Source organism: Clinocottus analis, unplaced genomic scaffold (genome assembly GCF_023055335.1).
Source record: "Clinocottus analis isolate CAN_PGR_092001 unplaced genomic scaffold, fCliAna1.0.p SCAF_22, whole genome shotgun sequence".
NCBI classification, from domain to species: domain Eukaryota; kingdom Metazoa; phylum Chordata; class Actinopteri; order Perciformes; family Cottidae; genus Clinocottus; species Clinocottus analis.
The window spans coordinates 10,393,736-10,412,500 of NW_027175954.1; the positions used below are offsets into that span (position 1 = coordinate 10,393,736).

Here is an 18,765-nt window from a genome sequence, read left to right on the forward strand (position 1 = left end):
TGCTGAATTGCAGTTAACTGTCATGCTTACTTGGGTACTAAATCCATAAACACTGCCAATGGTAATATTAATAGTTAGACCGGTTGTTCTCCTTTGTGACATAAGCGTTTGCTGTGAAGAAGGCCTGTGACACAGTTATCTCATTAACCCAGTTCAACTCTTCTCTGCCCTTCACTTTCCCAGCTTCATCCGTCTTGTTGACTATATGGTTGTTAACACCTTACACGTCTTAGTTGCGAATACAGTGGCCGAACTACTGGCTGTATTCCAAGAGCACGTATGTCTAACACCCAGTCATGCCATTATTCAGAGCTGGAGCCTGAGCCCTGAGGTTGATCCTGCTGAAAGAAAGATGAGTCAGCAGGTAGTGTATTGTTTCAGTAATCTTATTGCATTATTTCCAGTAAAACATGGCAATTACTATTGCCATCAAATGGGGTTTCAAGCACATACAACTCAGTTTTTGTTTTGGTTGGTTTGTTTGTCTTAGTCAGAAACTTCCTGTGCCCAACCTATGTTCATCTCTGAGCTGATGCTGGACCCAAATGCTTTGACCTACAATCCCTCTGAGGACAACTTTCAGGTTAGTTTTCCAAATTGTTACGAACTAACACTAAGATAATTATTGGCCATTTCATACCCTACAGTATCTTTTTTAATTCGTACAGGAAACTATTGGAGAGATCATTGGATCGTTTGAGAAAACAGTGATGTCAGTGAATACACTTACAGCTGATCCGGAATTAAATTCCTTGACGAACCCTGAAGACATGGAGGTAGTAAAAAATAAAAATAAATCACAATCTCAACCTGACAGGCCTGAGGTGCTAATATGTAAAAAAAAAAACATGAAGGTATTGCTAGACTTCACTCTGTTATTAAACTTTGATATTGTCTATGTATACGTTTCTATGTGTGTTTGTTAACTTTTAGAACTTTGAAAACCACTATAAAGATGGCCCCTGTTTGGAATTGATCATAGAGAATGATGGACAACTTCAGAGTACCATCCAGAAAATCAAGGTCAGTTATTACTTTGCATAGGTTTCTATCTCTTAAGGTTGCTCTTTTTCTGTCCAGCATTATGTATGTATGGGCCTGACTTGTTTTTCCCTTTAGGAATCATTCCAATTTGCCTTTGACGCAGCAAACGTGTACTCAAACACATTTGAGCGTTTTCGTCTATTCTATAAAGAGAACCAGAGTCTGGATCTGGATGCACTGCAGCAAAAGGATCACGGTGATGCACATTACATTACATTATTTTTGTTCAAGATCCCACATCCAACACAAAGAGCTGTGGTCTCGTTTATAAAACAGAGCGTAGGACCCACACTAAATGTCTCAGGTCTGTGCCTTTGGTGAAGTCTAAATAAAAGAAAAGACAACTCTTAACTTTCCTCTGGCTTAAAGATACCCTGTGGCAGTATGTTCCGGGTTTCTCACCAAAATGCATCTGTGTAGCTGTTTAGATCTATTGTTCGCTAGCCCTCACTCTTCTTCTCCACTTCCTGTTGGCTTTCAGCAGAATAGCATCAAACAGACAGCAGGAATGTCTCTCACACATTCCCCATGCTCTCACATGACAAGCGGCCTGCGCATGCATATTACAAACTAAAAGTCTCCATATAGAGCTACAAGTTATCAAAACCTCCACAGGTTACCGTTTGTATTTTGCGTTATTTTTAAACAACACGTCCATTTTCCAAAGCATATCATAGGTTTGAGAATAGACTTTTTACAATAGGAATATCAACTTCAAGGATAATTTATTGTCATTAGGCAGCACAGGGATGCACAATGAAATGGTTGCAACTTTTGTTAAAGAGGCAATATTACAAATGCGTATTGCAGTCATAAGCATTTCTTTCAGAAAATGAAACCCTACTTTACCATTTCATCGCAGTTTTTTTAAATTTATTTATTTAGGGACCATTGCTTGCTTCTTTTAGTTTGGTTATAGCATGAAGTAATTAATGGCTGATACATGACATTATGTGTTCATAGATTAAAGTTTTTCTAATAATTTTTTTCGTTCACCTTCCATCTCAATCAGTGATACTGAGTGTTGTGTTTTCGACCATGCACCTTTAAACAACTTTTGCGGAGACTGCTTGAATAAGAAAGAGGGATAATGGCAGAGGAGTTTTGGATAGAGGCAGGAAGTAGTGCACAAAGATTTACACAGCAATAAAAAAGACAAGATTTTGTAAGATAACATACACACATTGTAGTTGGGGAGTAAAGCATGCAAAAAAAACACAGTTCTTTTAAACTGTTGGATGTCGACTGCTTTATCTTACAGATATGTCCTTTTTTGGAAAAGCACTCAAGTTATACCACAGTGAGCATAAGAAGGCCGCAGCCATCCAACCGAAAAGATATCTCGGCTTACTGCTTGTGGACAAAACACTGCTGAAAGAGAAGCTTGTGTTTGCCCCGCTTCACTGTCTGGAGGTGAGGACTAGCAATGTACAAACACATACAACATATCCGTTCATGGTTAAAGCAATACGGAGCTTTTGACCATGATGAACAAGTGATTTAAACAGAAGGGCAGTGAGGCCACTCTGTATTGATCAAATCTCACTGAAGTGAAAACATAAGCGAGGTCCAGGGCCTTAGTGAGTGGAAAAACCTGGGAGAAAATATTTTCTGACAACTGGATAATCAACTGGCGTGACTGCAAAAATGTAGAATGTGTGTAGGAATCATTGTTCTGCTCTAAATCTCTGCTCCAGGTCATCAACGAGATGCTTACTCATTTGGCTAGGAGGAAGCTTGATGCTGTCATTGCTGAGGTTTGCGAAGCTCGGTATAAACTTGAGTCCAGTCACTCTACCACAGCAGAGTTAGCCAACTTCCTCACATTCCTGGATGAGATTCAGGAGAGGGTAAGACACACATCTAGCATTTAAAACAGTTTCTTTAGCAATCACAAGTGTTTGTAACAAAACCAACAAAGTTAGTTTTACAGTATGTACTCATCAATCAAGTATCCTCTCTCCTCTTCTGTCCCGCCGCCTCACTTCCGGTCCAATTTCACTTGATTCTTCTACACTTTCTTTTTCTCTCTTATTCTTTGCCAGATTACAGTGCTTGAAGCGGAGCAGGAGACAGTGTGTGAGATGTTCACTCTGATTAACATGTACTCAGTTCCCCTGCCACCTGAGGATCTGGTTGTTTTTGCTGACTTGCAACCCTCCATTAACTCGTTGAACAACACCATTACTAAGGAAGCAGCAGAGAGGGATTCCAGCATGGACAAGTTGTGCAGCTCTATGCAGAAGGACATTAAGGAGCTGAACCAGGAGGTCCTGAAAATCAAGCTTAGTTCACAGGTATGTGGTAATATATTATTCCTTTTTCTATGAGCTATAGTTTGGTTTACTCAAGTTGTGTCAATATGTCTTTTATTTATTTTGCTTTGTGGTTTCTCATGCATAGGATCCACAAATCCTCGATATCAATGCAGATTCCTCCCAAGTGCATCTGCTGCTGGAGGGGATCCAATTGTCTGTTGACGAGCTGCAGGCCCAGGCCCATGCCTATAACTCCTACCAGAAGAAATTCAAGGTGTCGTAATTTCTATGATCCTTTGAGTAATTTAAAACATGTTCTAATTGTTCCAAGTCAAATGGTAAGTTTGTTATTTTGTGTTGAAAAACTTGGTCCAAAGCAGAAACAGTCATTTTATTGAAACTTTATGGGCAAACAAGCAGGTTTACTCAGCCCTAATGAGTTTCCCTCTTCTACCTTCTAATGAATAAAGGTGGAGGTCACCACATTTGATACCTTGGATGAGTTAATTGCAGAGTTTAAGCTAAAACAGCTGCTTTGGGACTCTTTAGAGAAATGGGAACCTTTATCAGATGGATGGAGGCAGGTGAGTTGTTCTCAAGACACTGTATCTGAAGGCCTGGACACATATATGCACAGACACATGTCAACAGCTCTTCCTCTCTTTTAAGTTTGACTGTGTCCTTCCATATTCACTCATCCCCAGAGCACACTTGAGCAGCTGGACCTGGAGCAGTTCAGCTCACAGCTCACAAAATATAGCAAATACATCAATCAGCTGGAAAAGGGCCTGTCACGCAACAATGTAGTGCCAAGTCTTAAGGAAAAGGTGGAAGTCATGAAACAGAGGGTGAGTAGAACAAAGTGTTTTGTCGGGATTTATGTGTGTGTGTGTATTGATTGGAGTGCGTGGCATAAACAAAAAATAAAAAAATGTTATCACAAATATTTTTTTTTAAATGATGCCATATTAAAATATGAACTGCAGTCATTTAATTGGTTCTTAACTACAGCTTAATGACTCTATCTAAATAATACTCATGTGTTTTCCTTCAGCTTCCTGTGATTACTGATCTACGTAACCAAAGTATGAAGCCAGAGCACTGGAACACTCTGGAGTCTGTTGTGGGGATCGCCCTGAATACGGAGGGGCTTACTGTGGCTGCTTTGGAGGAGCATAACGTCTTCTCCTATGGCATGAAGATACAGGAGGTAACACATGCATAAAGCCTACATAATTACGTTCTCTTGGTATAGTTTTGGGACCACAGTTACTGCTGACTATTGACGCTATTACAAGGAACTTTAATGTTGTGTTCACTTTGGCGGTCCCTTTGGACAAAAGCGGTAGTGTTTCCAAGACACTCTTTCGACAACCTCTCATTTTACTGCAGCAGTCTTCCCTGCATAGTCCTGGTACCTCATCTAATCTATACCTTGCACTAAACTGAACTTTTTGGTATTTTTATCTCAAAGGGAGGTCAAGTATAGAAGCTGTCATACTTGATATAATGTCTGTGTATCTTGTCTGGCCTGGATAAACAGGATTAACACATCCCTTGACTTTTAGGTGTCAGGGCAGGCTTCAGGAGAGGCATCAGTGGAGACCGTTATTGCAAAGGTGCGTGGAACGGAAACTACCTTCCAACTATCTGAATTTGTATACGCAATAGAAGTGTACTCTCTACCTTCCTGTCTGTTGAATAGGATTTGCTTTTAATCATAAGATGTTGATGCCCACACAGCCAATTTGATGACTCATAGTGAATGACTCAACTACTGCATCTTTGCTTACAGAGAATTTTTCTATTTCTTTATTTGCAGTTATGCTCCTTAGTATCATTTGAAGCTTAATCCATATATTTTTTTTATGAATTGGCACTAAGTCCAGTGGGGAGGGTGTGAAGAGGGAGTGGGGGGTTATTGTAACCTTTAAGGTTTCTATGGCGAGTGCCTAATGGCATGTTATGGGCTGATGGTTGCAACTTGGTGCGAGTAAGTGGGTATGGTAGAAGCTGGCATTGACAATAGTCAATTGAAAGCAATCAAATTATTTTCAATTGATCTTTGCTACTTCTGTACAGCTCTAGTCTGGAGTTGTGCACAATACAGATTTGATACATGAACTTAAACCTTTACCCTCTGCCCTCTCAATGAACCATGTAGGTGGAGGAAATTTGGAAGAACACAGAGTTTACTGTGCTATCTCACGGAGACTCAAAAGACGGTTTTATCTTGGGAGGCACGGATGATATCCAGGTGATAATATGCAGAACAGTCTGTTGGCGTTCTAGTAGTGTTTCAGTTGTTATTGTGTGATTTCATGCTTGTTTTATTACAAAGGTACTCCTGGATGACAGCATTATCAATGTAGGCACGGTGGCATCTTCTCGCTACGTAGCTCCCATTAAGTCGAGGGTGGACAAATTGCTGAGAAACCTGACTCTCTTCAACCAAACTCTGGTAACGGTTTTCAAAATAATAGAACAGACTTATCTTTCATTTGACTCTGTGACTTTTCTCTAGTTAGTAGTGGCTTCTTTCCACGCAAAATGCAGATTTTGACTTTGCATTTGGTCTCAAATGTTACACAGTAACGCTCCCTAGTGGCTGCAAACGAGAAGACTATCTTTTGCTTTGATAATATTAAATGAGTGCTGTATTCATATATATTGCCTTATATATTCATATAAGGCAATATTAACATTGTTACTATTATTCCTATCATAATTGCCCTTTAAATCTTAAATTCTCTTTCTTCTTTCTTTACCTCCTGCTCACATGGTTCTGTCTGCTCTCCCCCTTTTTTTTATTTATTCTTTCTTTCCTCTCCTAACATCCTTTCCAGGAAGAGTGGCTTACATGTCAAAGAAACTGGCTTTATCTGGAGAGTATCTTCTTGGCCCCAGACATCAAGAGGCAGCTGCCTGCTGAGTCCAAGATGTTTCTCAAGGTGGACAAGTCATGGAAGGAGATCATGGCAAAGGTCAACAAGATGCCCAATGCCCTTAAAGCAGCCACACAGCCTGGTAGGTAGCCGTATCGGATTGGTGGAAACACAAGACAAGAAGACATGTATACATGGCAAGGCAGACAGATTCACACAATTGCATTTGCACTTTTTCATGCTATACAGATCAGTTGGAGACTTTTCAACAAAACAACACTCTTTTGGATGAGATACAGAAGTGTCTGGAAGACTACCTGGAATCCAAGAGAGTAATCTTCCCCAGGTAAACATACATGCTTGGTTTGTAACGTACTAGAACGGGGCTTTTACGTCATACTCCATATTTTTTTACATTTTTTTTATCATCCTCTCCTCCCTCGCCTTTCTTGGTTATTTTTCCCTGTGCACAAACTACATTTTAAATGTATGACTATAATACATATATATATATATATATATATATATATATATATATATATATATATATATATATATATATATATATATATATATATATGAGGTTACCAGGTTAGAGTTGTTACTCTATACATCTCTTTCCAGTGAACACTGGGTGATAAACACTATAATCTGGATCCTGGTATGTTGTGTTAAATACTCTGATCAATCCTCTACCCTCGCAGGTTTTACTTCTTATCTAACGACGAGCTGCTGAAGATCTTGGCCCAGACAAGAAACCCCCAAGCGGTGCAGCCCCACCTGAGGAAGTGTTTTGATGCCATTAAACAGCTAGAGTTTGGTTTGCTGCCCAAATCTTCTGAGACCAATACAGGAATGGTGCTGGATGTTGGAGAACAGGAGACAGTCTTCAGCAAAGACATCCTGTACATGGTTTCCCCTGAGGGAGAGAAGGTCAGGTTTGAGCAACCGTAACACCTTTAGTCAGCATGTTTTGTTTTATAGTTTGTTAACATCTTGTTTCTGTCCTTGCTGAGAGAATGAGTGAAAATAAATACACTCATGAGCTACCTTCCTTAGTGTATAAACTATGAGAAAAGATAACCCTGTCAGCCATCTTGAATGACACCCCTCTTCTTCTAACTGGCAGCCCTAAATGAGTACATTAATAAAGCAGGTTTACAAATATTGCAAACTATGAGCAGTAATAAGGGCAAAAACTGGACATGCTTTGGCGTGTTTGACATCTCAAATTCTGTAGGAAGGATAATTAATAATTATTTAAGTCCAGTAGCAATTTAACTTGCACTGATTACTGAGTTGCCCACTATATCGGACATCCTCATTGGCTGATTAAGAGTGTCTCTTTGCAGCAGTTTTGCTTCTCTTTGTAGTTGTTTTCAGTCTCCTTGTAGTCTTTTTTTGTTGGCATGCTGCTTTTTGACTGACAGTTTTTGGGTGAAGTGTAGGGTGCCCCTGACTGTTTCAACCCCTGTGCCTGTTAGGCCCATTTAGTAATCCATCCATGGACTAAGGGCTTGTTAGTCATGACCACATGGGGTTATTGGCTTTCACCATTGCAGTCCAATGGTCACAGAAGGAAAATCAAGACTGTGCAAATGGAGACAAGATTCATACAGAACTCTTAAATGACAACTGTTCTTGTTTTTCTGTGTCTAAGTTTAGGTGCGTTTAACTAAAGGTCTTAAGGCACAAGGCAATGTGGAGGATTGGCTTTGCAAGGTGGAGGAGGCTATGTTCTCCTCACTGCGACGTCTCAGCAAAGTTGCCATCGTTGACTACCAGTTAAAGTCTAGAGAGGAATGGGTGGTGGCTGGACATCCATCACAGGTAAACATACACAGACACACACACAAATATTAAGTGGATCAGAGCTTTTCATATTTTTTAAGTAACATACATGTTACTTAAAGATTATAACTCTCCTTGGGTTTGTATTGCAAACTAACCATGAGAATTGTTAGGATTTTTCCTATAACTTACTTATAGGAGCTAACAAGATATTAAAGGAACAGGATTTAGTGGCATCTCTTGTTGGGGTTATAGATTGCAATCAACTGAACACCCCTCCGCTCACGCCTCTCTTACCCAGTCTGTGGTATTGCTGCCAAGTGCAAAACCTAAGTAACACCTTTTGCCTTGGTTTATTCGTTTCGGACTACCGTTGAAACATGGCCTTGCAACACAGCGGAGTCAATGAAGAGGTCCCTCTCCAATGTTACACTGGTGCTTTCTATCATTTCACGTAATGCTTTGTGCTAAGTCTCATGAATTTGTACGCCATGATTTAGCTTCAGTTTGTGTTTGTGTCCACCAGGTGGTGCTGACCATCTCCCAGTTGATGTGGTGCAAGGACATGGATGCTTGCCTAGATGGAGACCATAATCACTTTGCTTCCCTGCAGGAATTTGAACTGACTAACTTTGATGTAAACCACACCAATTAACTCTACTGCTTGCCTTTTCCTCAAATAAATCTAAATCTAAATTAGTTTGCACATTTACTTTTTAACTTAAAAGTATTAATAATACTTGTGTGTATCTGTGTGTATTCCAGAGGCTGAATGCATTGGCGGCATTAGTACGAGGACAGCTGCCTGCTTTACACCGTAATATCATCACTGCCCTCATCACCATCGACGTCCATGCCAGAGACATTGTAACAGATCTAATCCGCCAAAAGGTACAATAGTACAAACACACATAGAAAGTCAGCATTTATCAACGTCTGTCCTTGGCTTTGTATGGTTGTTTCAGGTATTGAGGGAGGATTTTTCATGCAATGAGAAAATATTCTTAACAACTCACTGCCTTAAAGTAACTTCAGTGATCTGTTTCAGGTGGACACAATGTATAACTTTGAATGGCAGAGACAGTTACGCTACTACTGGGACCTGGACCTGGACAACTGTGTAGCCAAAATGGCTTTGTCCACTTACATTTATGGCTATGAATACCTGGGATCCTGTCCTAGACTGGTTATAACACCACTCACGGTAACACATTAATACATGTCGATACTGAGACACACATGCCTTATACTGTCCCAACTTTAATTTAACACAAAGTTTTATGCATTATGTTGAATGTGACTGAAGTAAGGTCAAACTGGGAACACATATTGTATCCACAGTTAAACAAGCCTCCACTAGCTGCAGGGCTTCATAAAGATAATTGTTTAGATTGTTTGTGAAGCCACAGACCGGTATGGAAAAGACACAAACAACCAAACCACTATACGGAGCTGAGAGTGTTGTCTATAGAATGTGTGTTCTGTAGTATGTAGAACTAAAAATATGACTCAGAAACACAGCATGTTGTGTCTGTTACTGTTACTTAAATTGTGTTTTATCTCTCCCCCTGCCCAGGACCGTTGCTATTTGTGTCTGATGGGGGCTCTCCAGTTAGACCTGGGAGGAGCACCAGCTGGGCCAGCAGGTACGGGCAAAACTGAGACCACCAAGGACTTGGCTAAGGCTCTTGCAATACAATGTGTGGTCTTCAACTGCTCTGATGGACTTGACTACAAGGTCAGTCATGAAAAACTATGTCATCTGTAACCCACATTCTTTTATTACTCATTCTGTTTCTCTTTTTTACTTGTACATCCACTTAGTTATTAATTATTTCTTCCTTCATTTCTTCCCCTGCACCTCTTTACCTACATGTAACTCAGCACTGCTTCTTCTTTTGTTCAAAGTAAATAATACATTTAATTAACTCAAGAAGGCTTCATCTCACTCTCACTGTACCTGCTAAATGATACCATTAGATGGCGCTATTGATAAAGCAGTAAAGTGCCAATAAAAGTGCATAGAGAGCCTTGTTTGCTTCCAAAACATTGTCTTCAACCAGATACAATTATTTCCTCTATGTTACAAAAACAATAATTCTCTCATTTCTGCTTGCCCATCAGTAGCAGTCACTGTAACATCAGACGGCTGCATGCTGATGGTATGATACGAGGTATCATACAATATCTGGCTGATAACAACCTAAAATTGGTTATTTTTGTGTGTTTTATTGCAATAACAATCTAGTAATGGGCACATTAAGTTTGTCATATGTAAATAAAAGGGATGACTGATTAAAATTAAAATCCCAAGATTGGAATCTGCTATCCCTTTCACATTGAGAGAAGGTATTATTTGTTTCTGTTTGTTAAACAGTCAGTTTGCATTCATTGTGATCAGTTGGCAAACATTCACAATGTTGAAATTGCATATATTCGTAATAACCTTTAATTATATGTACAACTATATCTGTATTTTATAAACCCCAAAAACTTCAGATTGGGACCTTGAGACACATTGTCCATTTAAATATAATGTTAAACAGTACTTTGTCTTGCAGTGCAGCAAGGTTGGCGTCAATGCAGCCGAAACACACAAAGTCAAGACGGCTGGAAAGCCATTCTCAGAGCTACCAACTGTCACGGTTTCGCCGTGTGACACACACTTTTGCATGTTTTCACACGCTCTCACGCCAAACAACCAATTTCTCACGGCAAAAAGAAATGATTTGGGGCCGAGGCGCGTTCGTTCCTTTTCAAACTCACCGAAGATATTTGACGCTAAGGAGCACATCTGTAAACCTATTTGCTGCATAGACATCCTATTTACCCCAGTACCGAAGTCAGCAACAGAAGACACAGCTGCAGAAGAAACTCAGGAGGAGCAGAGAGACTAAGGTATCAGGGCTCTTAAGTGTCACGCATTGAACGTGACTGTCACTCATGTCGGTCCTAACCCTTGAAAACACGAAAGTCACACAACAACACAAACAAACTAACCGATCAAGGCATTAGTCGATTAGCAAATCTTGTCTTCTGAGAACCTGCTGTATTTGTAAAAGGAGTCCCATGACTTTGAAGAGAGTGTGTATTGATATAACTGCTTCAGCAACAACCCAAACCTGCATTTTTATTTTACCTGTTTGCTCTCTCTTTCTTTGTCACACTTCTGTCTTCCAGATGATGGGGCGCTTCTTTAGCGGACTTGCTCAGTCGGGTGCTTGGTGCTGTTTTGACGAATTTAACCGAATTGACATTGAAGTGCTGTCTGTCATCGCACAGCAGCTCATAACCATACGAAACGCCAAAGCTAATAAGGTACACACTCTCATTTCATATACATAAAGTTATTTAATTGGTGTCTTTTTCTTTACAACAAACATGGGGGGCATTATATAATGAATATTGGTAAGCGATGACCAGGACTAAACTTGATGAAAGTGGAGAATAATATTGATGTTTTATTTATGGCAGTTTTTTTAGCGCAGACATTTAAGAAACATACATTTTTCTTCTCTGAGGACACTGGTGAGGCACAACGGTTAAGACATAACACGCTCATAAACGAGAGCATCTCACTTAACTGTGTTACACAGCTGTCAAGGTTTCAATTTGAGGGCCGGGAGATCAAGCTGGTGAGCACGTGTGCAGCATTCATCACCATGAACCCAGGTTATGCTGGAAGAACGGAGCTACCCGACAACCTTAAAGCTCTCTTTAGACCCATAGCCATGATGGTACCAAACTACGCACTCATTGCTGAGGTAACAGGCCTTCTGTGTGTGCGCCATTGTATTTGCATGCTTATTTTTGCTTCAAATCTTTTATCATTACCTTGTTTCTCTCTCTGCCTTCAGGTGATTCTGTACTCAGAGGGATTTGAGTCCAGTATGATCCTAGCGAGGAAAATGACCCAGATGTACAAGCTGTGCTCTGAGCAGCTGTCCCAGCAAGACCACTATGACTTTGGCATGAGAGCCGTGAAGTCTGTTCTGGTCATGGCTGGGTCAGAATCACACTCACACATACACTGGCACAAGTGTTTTCAAGAATGAACTAATAGGCTATCCAAAATATTATAGCGTATATACTATTCACCATCGCGTTGCCATCTATCAGAGTTAAGTTTATTCAGGATGATATTTCAAAATTATGTTTATGGACAGGAGTATTTAGAAAAGGCTGTTATGTTGCAGAAATGCTGTGAACATACCCCCAAGTCACATCAAAGGGTAGAACATGCAGATAGAACATGCAGGTTGCAACTTTCATATATAATTAGAAAAAATTTGATCAACTGCAAAAGCCTTAAATGATCAAATAAGGTACTAGTGATTACTCGGATCATAGGGTAAAATCCTCTGACTGTTGAAATAAACCCATTGTTTCTTAGTGTGACTACGGGTGATAAAAGAAAATAAGCACTTAATCTAAACATTAGTTTTATTCTGTGTCATCTATGAATTTCCTTCTTAGTGAACTGTATATTGTATATTTAAATGGATATCGAAGGGAAGAAAAGGGACTTGAACACACTGATTGATTTGCAGCCCTGATTTAGAGTAAAAACTAATTTTGATGTAAAAATAGCAGCGTCAACATTTTTGTCTGTTTGCACAATTAAAGGCTGCAAATCAAGTGCACCTTAGTTACCTTGGAGGTTGGCTGTCCGAGAACTGAGTAGCACCTGATTCCACTGCATGCTGGAAAATGCACCAAGAACCTTGTTTCAACTAGATTTGAATGGATATTCTTCACCATTTGTAGTAAAAGTCATGCTTAAGTTGCCGTTTGATTATTAGCTGGAGCTCAGGGAACTGTAATAGGCTTGTGATTCATTCTCTGTCTTTGCTTACATATTACTTTTATGAGTCTGCTTGTTCCTCACTAAGCACACATTATTATCTCCCACTCTGTCTCTAATTTGTTGTACTTAGTTTTAAACAGTCTTTATTTTTTTAAATAATAAATGAACGGTCAAATATTTGGAGGATACAACTTGGAGAGAACACTGTATTGTTCAACCATGTTGGAGGAAATGTGGGTCAGTAAATGTAATGTATTTTGTATATGTCTGGAAATTGTACAGTTCTGGGGAAATGTCTTTATGGTTATTTTCATAATTCTGGACTATGACACACCCAAGTCCTGTATGTTGTTCTACTTTGTAATATGACAACATATACTGTATTAAGGGAAGACAGACATCTGCTGAAAATTCTGATAGCAGCTAAAAAGGCTATTACAAAGTGATGACACAAGATCATTTGACATGATTGACAGATTCTTGTCAAGGCGGGGCTGGATATGAAGAGTTTTGGTCTTGAAACCGCTGATCAAAGCACATCCACTTTTAAAGAGCATGAAAGTGGATAGTTGAAAATTGTGACTGAAATATATGAGATGGGACTGTTAACCCACAGAATACGAGCTCAGTAGGAGCAATGTTATGACAAGTAAGAGAAAATGGACGATGTCTACACGTCAACAATACAACAAGATGAGAAACACTGAGAAACTGAAGTTCAATGTAGTCTGTGGTGAACAACATGTTAAGTGAGGATTGTTCTGCCTTGTGAACAAAACATCATGTCGAAGGAAGAAAATGCTGAAGAAACAAACAGTACACCAGTGTTATGACCTAAAGACAATAACTCCAGGATAAAGCAAAAAAGACACAGCCCAATCTTAGAATATTCAATATAATACAGCTAACGTAGTCATATTGCAAAACAAGTATTTGTAAAATGGCAATGACTTGATGCTTGATGTTTCCAGTAACACAAATGATGTGCGTGTTCTCAGGTCTCTCAAGAGAACAAACCCCAACCTCAGTGAGGATGTGGTTCTTATCAGAGCCCTGAGGGATTCCAACCTACCGAAGTTCCTCACAGATGATACTGTGCTATTTGGGTATGCCGATCACACATTTTGCATATCTTATTCTGCATGCAGAACAATAAGAACATGACATTAAGCTATTACTACAGCCTGTTTGCAGAAATATGTTTGTTTTTTTTTAAAATTTATGTTGTGTGTGAAATCTTGATATGTGTTTGTATTATGCTAACAACCCCCTCTAGTGGTATCCTATCTGACCTCTTCCCCGGTGTCAGTATTCCTGATCATGACTATGGTGTGCTCGAAACCACTATCGTGGAGTCTCTGATTAAACGAAACCTACAGCCACTGGCTAGCATGACCAATAAGGTACAGTGGGGGAAAGGGGGGGGTGATGTTCCTTAATTTATTTTAACTTTTTGAAACGCTTCACATAAAGTATATACATTTTAAAAGATGAGGCTGGTATTGCTTAACATCAAGCGGCTGCGGCTCAGTGGGTAGCTTTGGCCACACTGGCAATAGCTGTTCATAGGATCAATTATTTGTCTTTGTATTATCTTCAGATTTGTTAACAATAATGAAAATGATACATTATGGCCAGCCACCCTAATTCCTTCTTGCCTCTTCTTTTTATACGACCAGGTGATCCAGTTGTATGAGACCATGTTAGTGCGTCATGGTGTCATGTTAGTAGGGCCTACTGGTGGAGGTAAGACCACTGTCTACAGAGTCCTGGCAGACACACTGGAGACCCTCTATCGCACAGGGCATGGGGATAATAACCCCTTCTATCAACTTGTCAAAACCTATGTTCTTAACCCCAAATCTGTCACTATGGGAGAGCTCTACGGCGAGGTACTGCAGATGAAAGAAAAAAATACACAAAGGCTTCTATACTTCTCTCTCTACATTCATTCATTATTTTCCTCAACACTTCAGATAAATACGTTAACACTTGAGTGGCGTGACGGACTGATGGCGCTGAGTGTCCGTGATGCGGTCAGCGACACCACTGACGACCACAAGTGGGTGGTTTCCGATGGGCCAGTTGATGCCCTATGGATTGAGAACATGAACACAGTGCTGGATGACAACAAGATGCTCTGTCTGGCTAACAGCGAGCGAATCAAACTCACACCATCCATACATATGCTGTTTGAGGTTAGAGCTGACCATAGTTTAATGTTTTGTCTATTCAATAAGAGGTTTTCTATGTCATATTGTCAAAGACGGGTCCAAGAATAAACCGCTAGAGCTTGAATACGAGTTTGATGCTTTCTGCTTTAGTGAATATATACATGACATCACAGAGTTTTGTTGCCCTAAAATATGTTATTATTAGCCTTCTTTAACTGTATTTTTCAGGTCCAGGACTTGGCTGTAGCATCTCCAGCCACTGTCAGTCGCTGTGGGATGGTATATATCGACCCAAACGAGCTCAAGTGGATGCCCTATGTCCAGACGTGGATCAGTGGTCTCGGAGACAAGGTTGTACATGTTGTATCTCTTGTCATCTTGATAACAGTATTTGCAATTACAAAATGTATTTTGGAATTGGCTAAAAGCATGCTCATTGTAATTGAAGATCTATTCTAATTTTGTATTCTTTGTGTGAGAGACTGTGTGTCCCCAACTGTTTGTGCACTGGTATACAATTGGTAATGTGCTTTATCAGGCATTCTATTGAGAAGAACTTAGGCTTTACCATAAAAGTTCAGGACAGCACATCACATCAAAGTTAATGCTTCCAACATTTAGCGCTAAGTCTTTTAGGATGACTTTACACCGCAGTGAGAGTGGATCATCCTTCCTGTTAACTTTTAACTTTCACTCTCTTTCTTGTTGTATATCTCTCACTGTGCCAATGTCTAATTGACTGAGACTAGTCTGTTTGTTGACATTGTATTTATCTGAAAATCTGTCATATGTTTGCTTTCCTGTGCACGCTTTCTCTTATTCTCTCTCCACGTTTATCTCCCGCCTTTGAGTATTTAAAGCTCTTCATTAGGAGACAAGTGACCTTCTTGTGTGTTTGTGTATTTCGCTTGTCTAGGATAATCACACAAACAAATATGTGGATTTGTAGAGTTTTTAATTTGTTTAGTATTGATTTACACTTAGATATACTAACTCTGGGAATATTTGTTTCTGTTTCTATTGGGGACAGGAAGAGCATTGGCTGTCATCTTTCTCTAACACTGCTACAAATTGGCAGTTTGTAGTCAGTACCTCAAGGATAAGTTCAAGAGTTTTGTTTTAATTGGCTCATTCTATTTCTTGCTCATAGAAGAGGAGATCAATACTATGCTCATGTTTGGCATTTAGATATTAATCTACAGCCAGACATTTGAGACAGTTGTGCTTTGAATACATACTGAAAACATTTTTTCTCATCTAACTCTTGGCAACGAAGTGAACAAATATTTTCCCAACATGTCCAACTATATAACTCTTAAGTTGAACTAACCAAGTTGCCTGCGTAAAGATCACTGTATAACCTTACCCTGCTCTCCCTGCATCAATCTCCCTGCTGTCTCTATAGTTCCCAGACCCAGTGAGAACATACCTGCTGGAGCTGTTTCAGCAATATGTAGAGAAGGGTCTTCAGTTCGTTCTCAAGTATTGCACTCAGGCAATTCGACAGGTGGACATCAGTAAAGTGACCACTCTGTGCTGTCTGTTGGAGGCACTGCTGCTGGGTAAAGGAGGGCCAGACCTTCAAATGGTACATTAAATACATGGTTTAACTGTCACTTTAGTCTATTTTAATTCTATCCATGGAGCCACACAGGACCATTTGTGCAAATGAGGACATTCTTTCACAGTAACTTAGTACTTTAATGAGAAAGATTCAGTATTGTTGTCGGCAAAGTCAGATAATAAAGGCAGCATCTGTTTAAACCACACACAACACTTATACCTTATAGTGGATCCCACATACAGTTAATAAAGGTTATCCTTAATTTGAATCATATCTGTACTATGACTTATTAACATACAGTTTCTCCCCGTTTTTATTTTTGTCTGTGTGTGTTTGTGGCAGGAATCCAAGCACCTCAACACTGTATTATGTCCGACCTTCATATTTTGCTACCTGTGGGCAATAGGAGGAAACCTGACCATTTCTCACTGGGATGCTTTTGACACCTTCATTCAAAAGCAGTTTGAAGGCAACATTAATGTGAAGGTATATAAACATGTGCACACACCTAGAAATATATACAGATATAGATTTACAAGATGGAGTTTATTTTACATATCACAATGAAAAACAAACAGACACAAATGTCAGTGTCTTACATGTCCAGTGTTATATGTATTTTCATGTCTATTGTGCATTTAAAACTACTTATAATGCACTATTATCTGCTTAAATTACTGTATAATTATAGCCATACATACTCAAGTATATTCATAATAAAGCAATGTATATGACCTATAAGGTCAAGTATCATAATACTTAATACTTAGTTTTTTTTAAGGCTTATAGTGTATTATAGTTTTCATATTATGTTGTATATTGTAATAATCATATTACTGTTATAATGCATTATAATTCATAACGTTTTCTAAGTGACCATTGTTGCTTGAGTTAAAAAATGTATTTCAAATGTTGTCAAATTCATTTTTATTTAAAGCAATAAATGACCACTTTCAGTAATTTAAAATCACATGTAATGTATTATACTCTAACAGTGAGTATAATGCATTATTAATAAAAAAAGATCATAATGTATTACAACTATCGCTAGCATTGAAGTCAATAAGTTACCATCATTTATAAAGTAGTATGATACTTGACCATATAAATCATTATGAAATATGTTATTTTATCTTCTAGTTATAAAACATTGTGGATATTTGAGTGCTTAATATAAATATAATTATACATTGCAATCAGCAGATTATCTATATATCTTTATACGAATATAATCCTTATATCAAAGCATTTGCTGGTATAAGCATGAAATATGTGAAAAGGCCTGAAGGTGAGCTCATACTGTATTACATCAAAGTACTCTTGGCACGTGATGTTCCTAGCCGGAGCTCAGCTAATTTGAAAGAGGATTATGTTACCAGTCGCTCGTGTGTACTGAAAACAATAAGAAAAAACATCCATATTATACATTTTAGTAATGCCTGAAGCAATTTACATGGAACATATTGGAAAGGTACCCTGGGAAAGGTACCTGGCGAAGAGGGGTGCGCGGGAGCGGGGGGGGATCATAAGATGCCTTTGAATGGTGACTTGAATTTTGACTGTTCATAAAGAGCTGATGATGATGTTTGTGGTAGTTTATATATTTGAAATGTCAATATCATTTAGGTCAGGGAACTGTTTGCCTGTATGGTGTTGTGTGTCTACTATGAGATGAAGGCGGTGCAGCCAACTCCCAGCTGTTAGCTTGATGTAAAACAAAAGGCACACACATGCTCACACATCGGTAATGGCAGCATTCAAAAAACAAATGGGGCAAACAAATACTAATTCAAATGCCGCAGGGCGACTTTCAAAATGCCACGTAACAGAGACTACAATCAGCAACAGAGTGAAACGAGTTTCTTAAATGCTTGTTTTCTAAGGAGTTTGTATAGATAATGCTATATACTCTAATAAAGACACTTGTAGATGTTTTGTAAAAGTAATTATACAATATTTGCCCAGTTTAATGTGTGTAAATTAATGTGTATTCACGTGTTCCACGTAGCTCCCGAAGCATGAGACCTTGTGGAGTGCGTATATGAACTTTAACCACAAGCGTCTGGAACCATGGGACAACATAATCCCGTCATTCAAATACGAGAGAGAACAACCCTTTTTTGAGATGCTAGTCCCCACCGCAGACACTGTCCGTTACGGCTACCTGATGGAAAAACTGCTATCTGTGCGACGTTCTGTACTCTTCACTGGCAGCACTGGAGTGGGGAAGGTAAGGATTCAT

At 39.2% G+C, this 18,765-nt stretch overlaps 1 protein-coding gene across 3 annotated transcripts in view; it reads left to right on the forward strand.

Moving 5' to 3' along the window:
• The window catches only part of dnah6 (dynein, axonemal, heavy chain 6), a 48,700-nt gene that overhangs the window by 2,645 nt on the left and 27,290 nt on the right, over positions 1 to 18,765 (forward strand). For all 3 annotated transcript variants that reach the window (XM_068588522.1, XM_068588524.1, XM_068588523.1), the window contains 34 exons: positions 184 to 364; positions 491 to 583; positions 669 to 776; positions 934 to 1,023; positions 1,120 to 1,240; positions 2,306 to 2,457; positions 2,742 to 2,894; positions 3,090 to 3,341; positions 3,448 to 3,576; positions 3,773 to 3,886; positions 4,007 to 4,150; positions 4,357 to 4,512; positions 4,871 to 4,921; positions 5,467 to 5,559; positions 5,644 to 5,763; positions 6,149 to 6,329; positions 6,437 to 6,533; positions 6,892 to 7,120; positions 7,853 to 8,017; positions 8,505 to 8,615; positions 8,744 to 8,869; positions 9,027 to 9,182; positions 9,555 to 9,716; positions 11,159 to 11,296; positions 11,575 to 11,742; positions 11,836 to 11,984; positions 13,784 to 13,891; positions 14,062 to 14,188; positions 14,465 to 14,677; positions 14,762 to 14,983; positions 15,188 to 15,310; positions 16,365 to 16,547; positions 16,866 to 17,009; positions 18,532 to 18,753. In XM_068588522.1, coding sequence (XP_068444623.1) covers positions 184 to 364; positions 491 to 583; positions 669 to 776; positions 934 to 1,023; positions 1,120 to 1,240; positions 2,306 to 2,457; positions 2,742 to 2,894; positions 3,090 to 3,341; positions 3,448 to 3,576; positions 3,773 to 3,886; positions 4,007 to 4,150; positions 4,357 to 4,512; positions 4,871 to 4,921; positions 5,467 to 5,559; positions 5,644 to 5,763; positions 6,149 to 6,329; positions 6,437 to 6,533; positions 6,892 to 7,120; positions 7,853 to 8,017; positions 8,505 to 8,615; positions 8,744 to 8,869; positions 9,027 to 9,182; positions 9,555 to 9,716; positions 11,159 to 11,296; positions 11,575 to 11,742; positions 11,836 to 11,984; positions 13,784 to 13,891; positions 14,062 to 14,188; positions 14,465 to 14,677; positions 14,762 to 14,983; positions 15,188 to 15,310; positions 16,365 to 16,547; positions 16,866 to 17,009; positions 18,532 to 18,753 — 4,981 coding nt within the window. The remainder of the gene's footprint in view (positions 1 to 183; positions 365 to 490; positions 584 to 668; positions 777 to 933; positions 1,024 to 1,119; positions 1,241 to 2,305; positions 2,458 to 2,741; positions 2,895 to 3,089; positions 3,342 to 3,447; positions 3,577 to 3,772; positions 3,887 to 4,006; positions 4,151 to 4,356; positions 4,513 to 4,870; positions 4,922 to 5,466; positions 5,560 to 5,643; positions 5,764 to 6,148; positions 6,330 to 6,436; positions 6,534 to 6,891; positions 7,121 to 7,852; positions 8,018 to 8,504; positions 8,616 to 8,743; positions 8,870 to 9,026; positions 9,183 to 9,554; positions 9,717 to 11,158; positions 11,297 to 11,574; positions 11,743 to 11,835; positions 11,985 to 13,783; positions 13,892 to 14,061; positions 14,189 to 14,464; positions 14,678 to 14,761; positions 14,984 to 15,187; positions 15,311 to 16,364; positions 16,548 to 16,865; positions 17,010 to 18,531; positions 18,754 to 18,765) is intronic.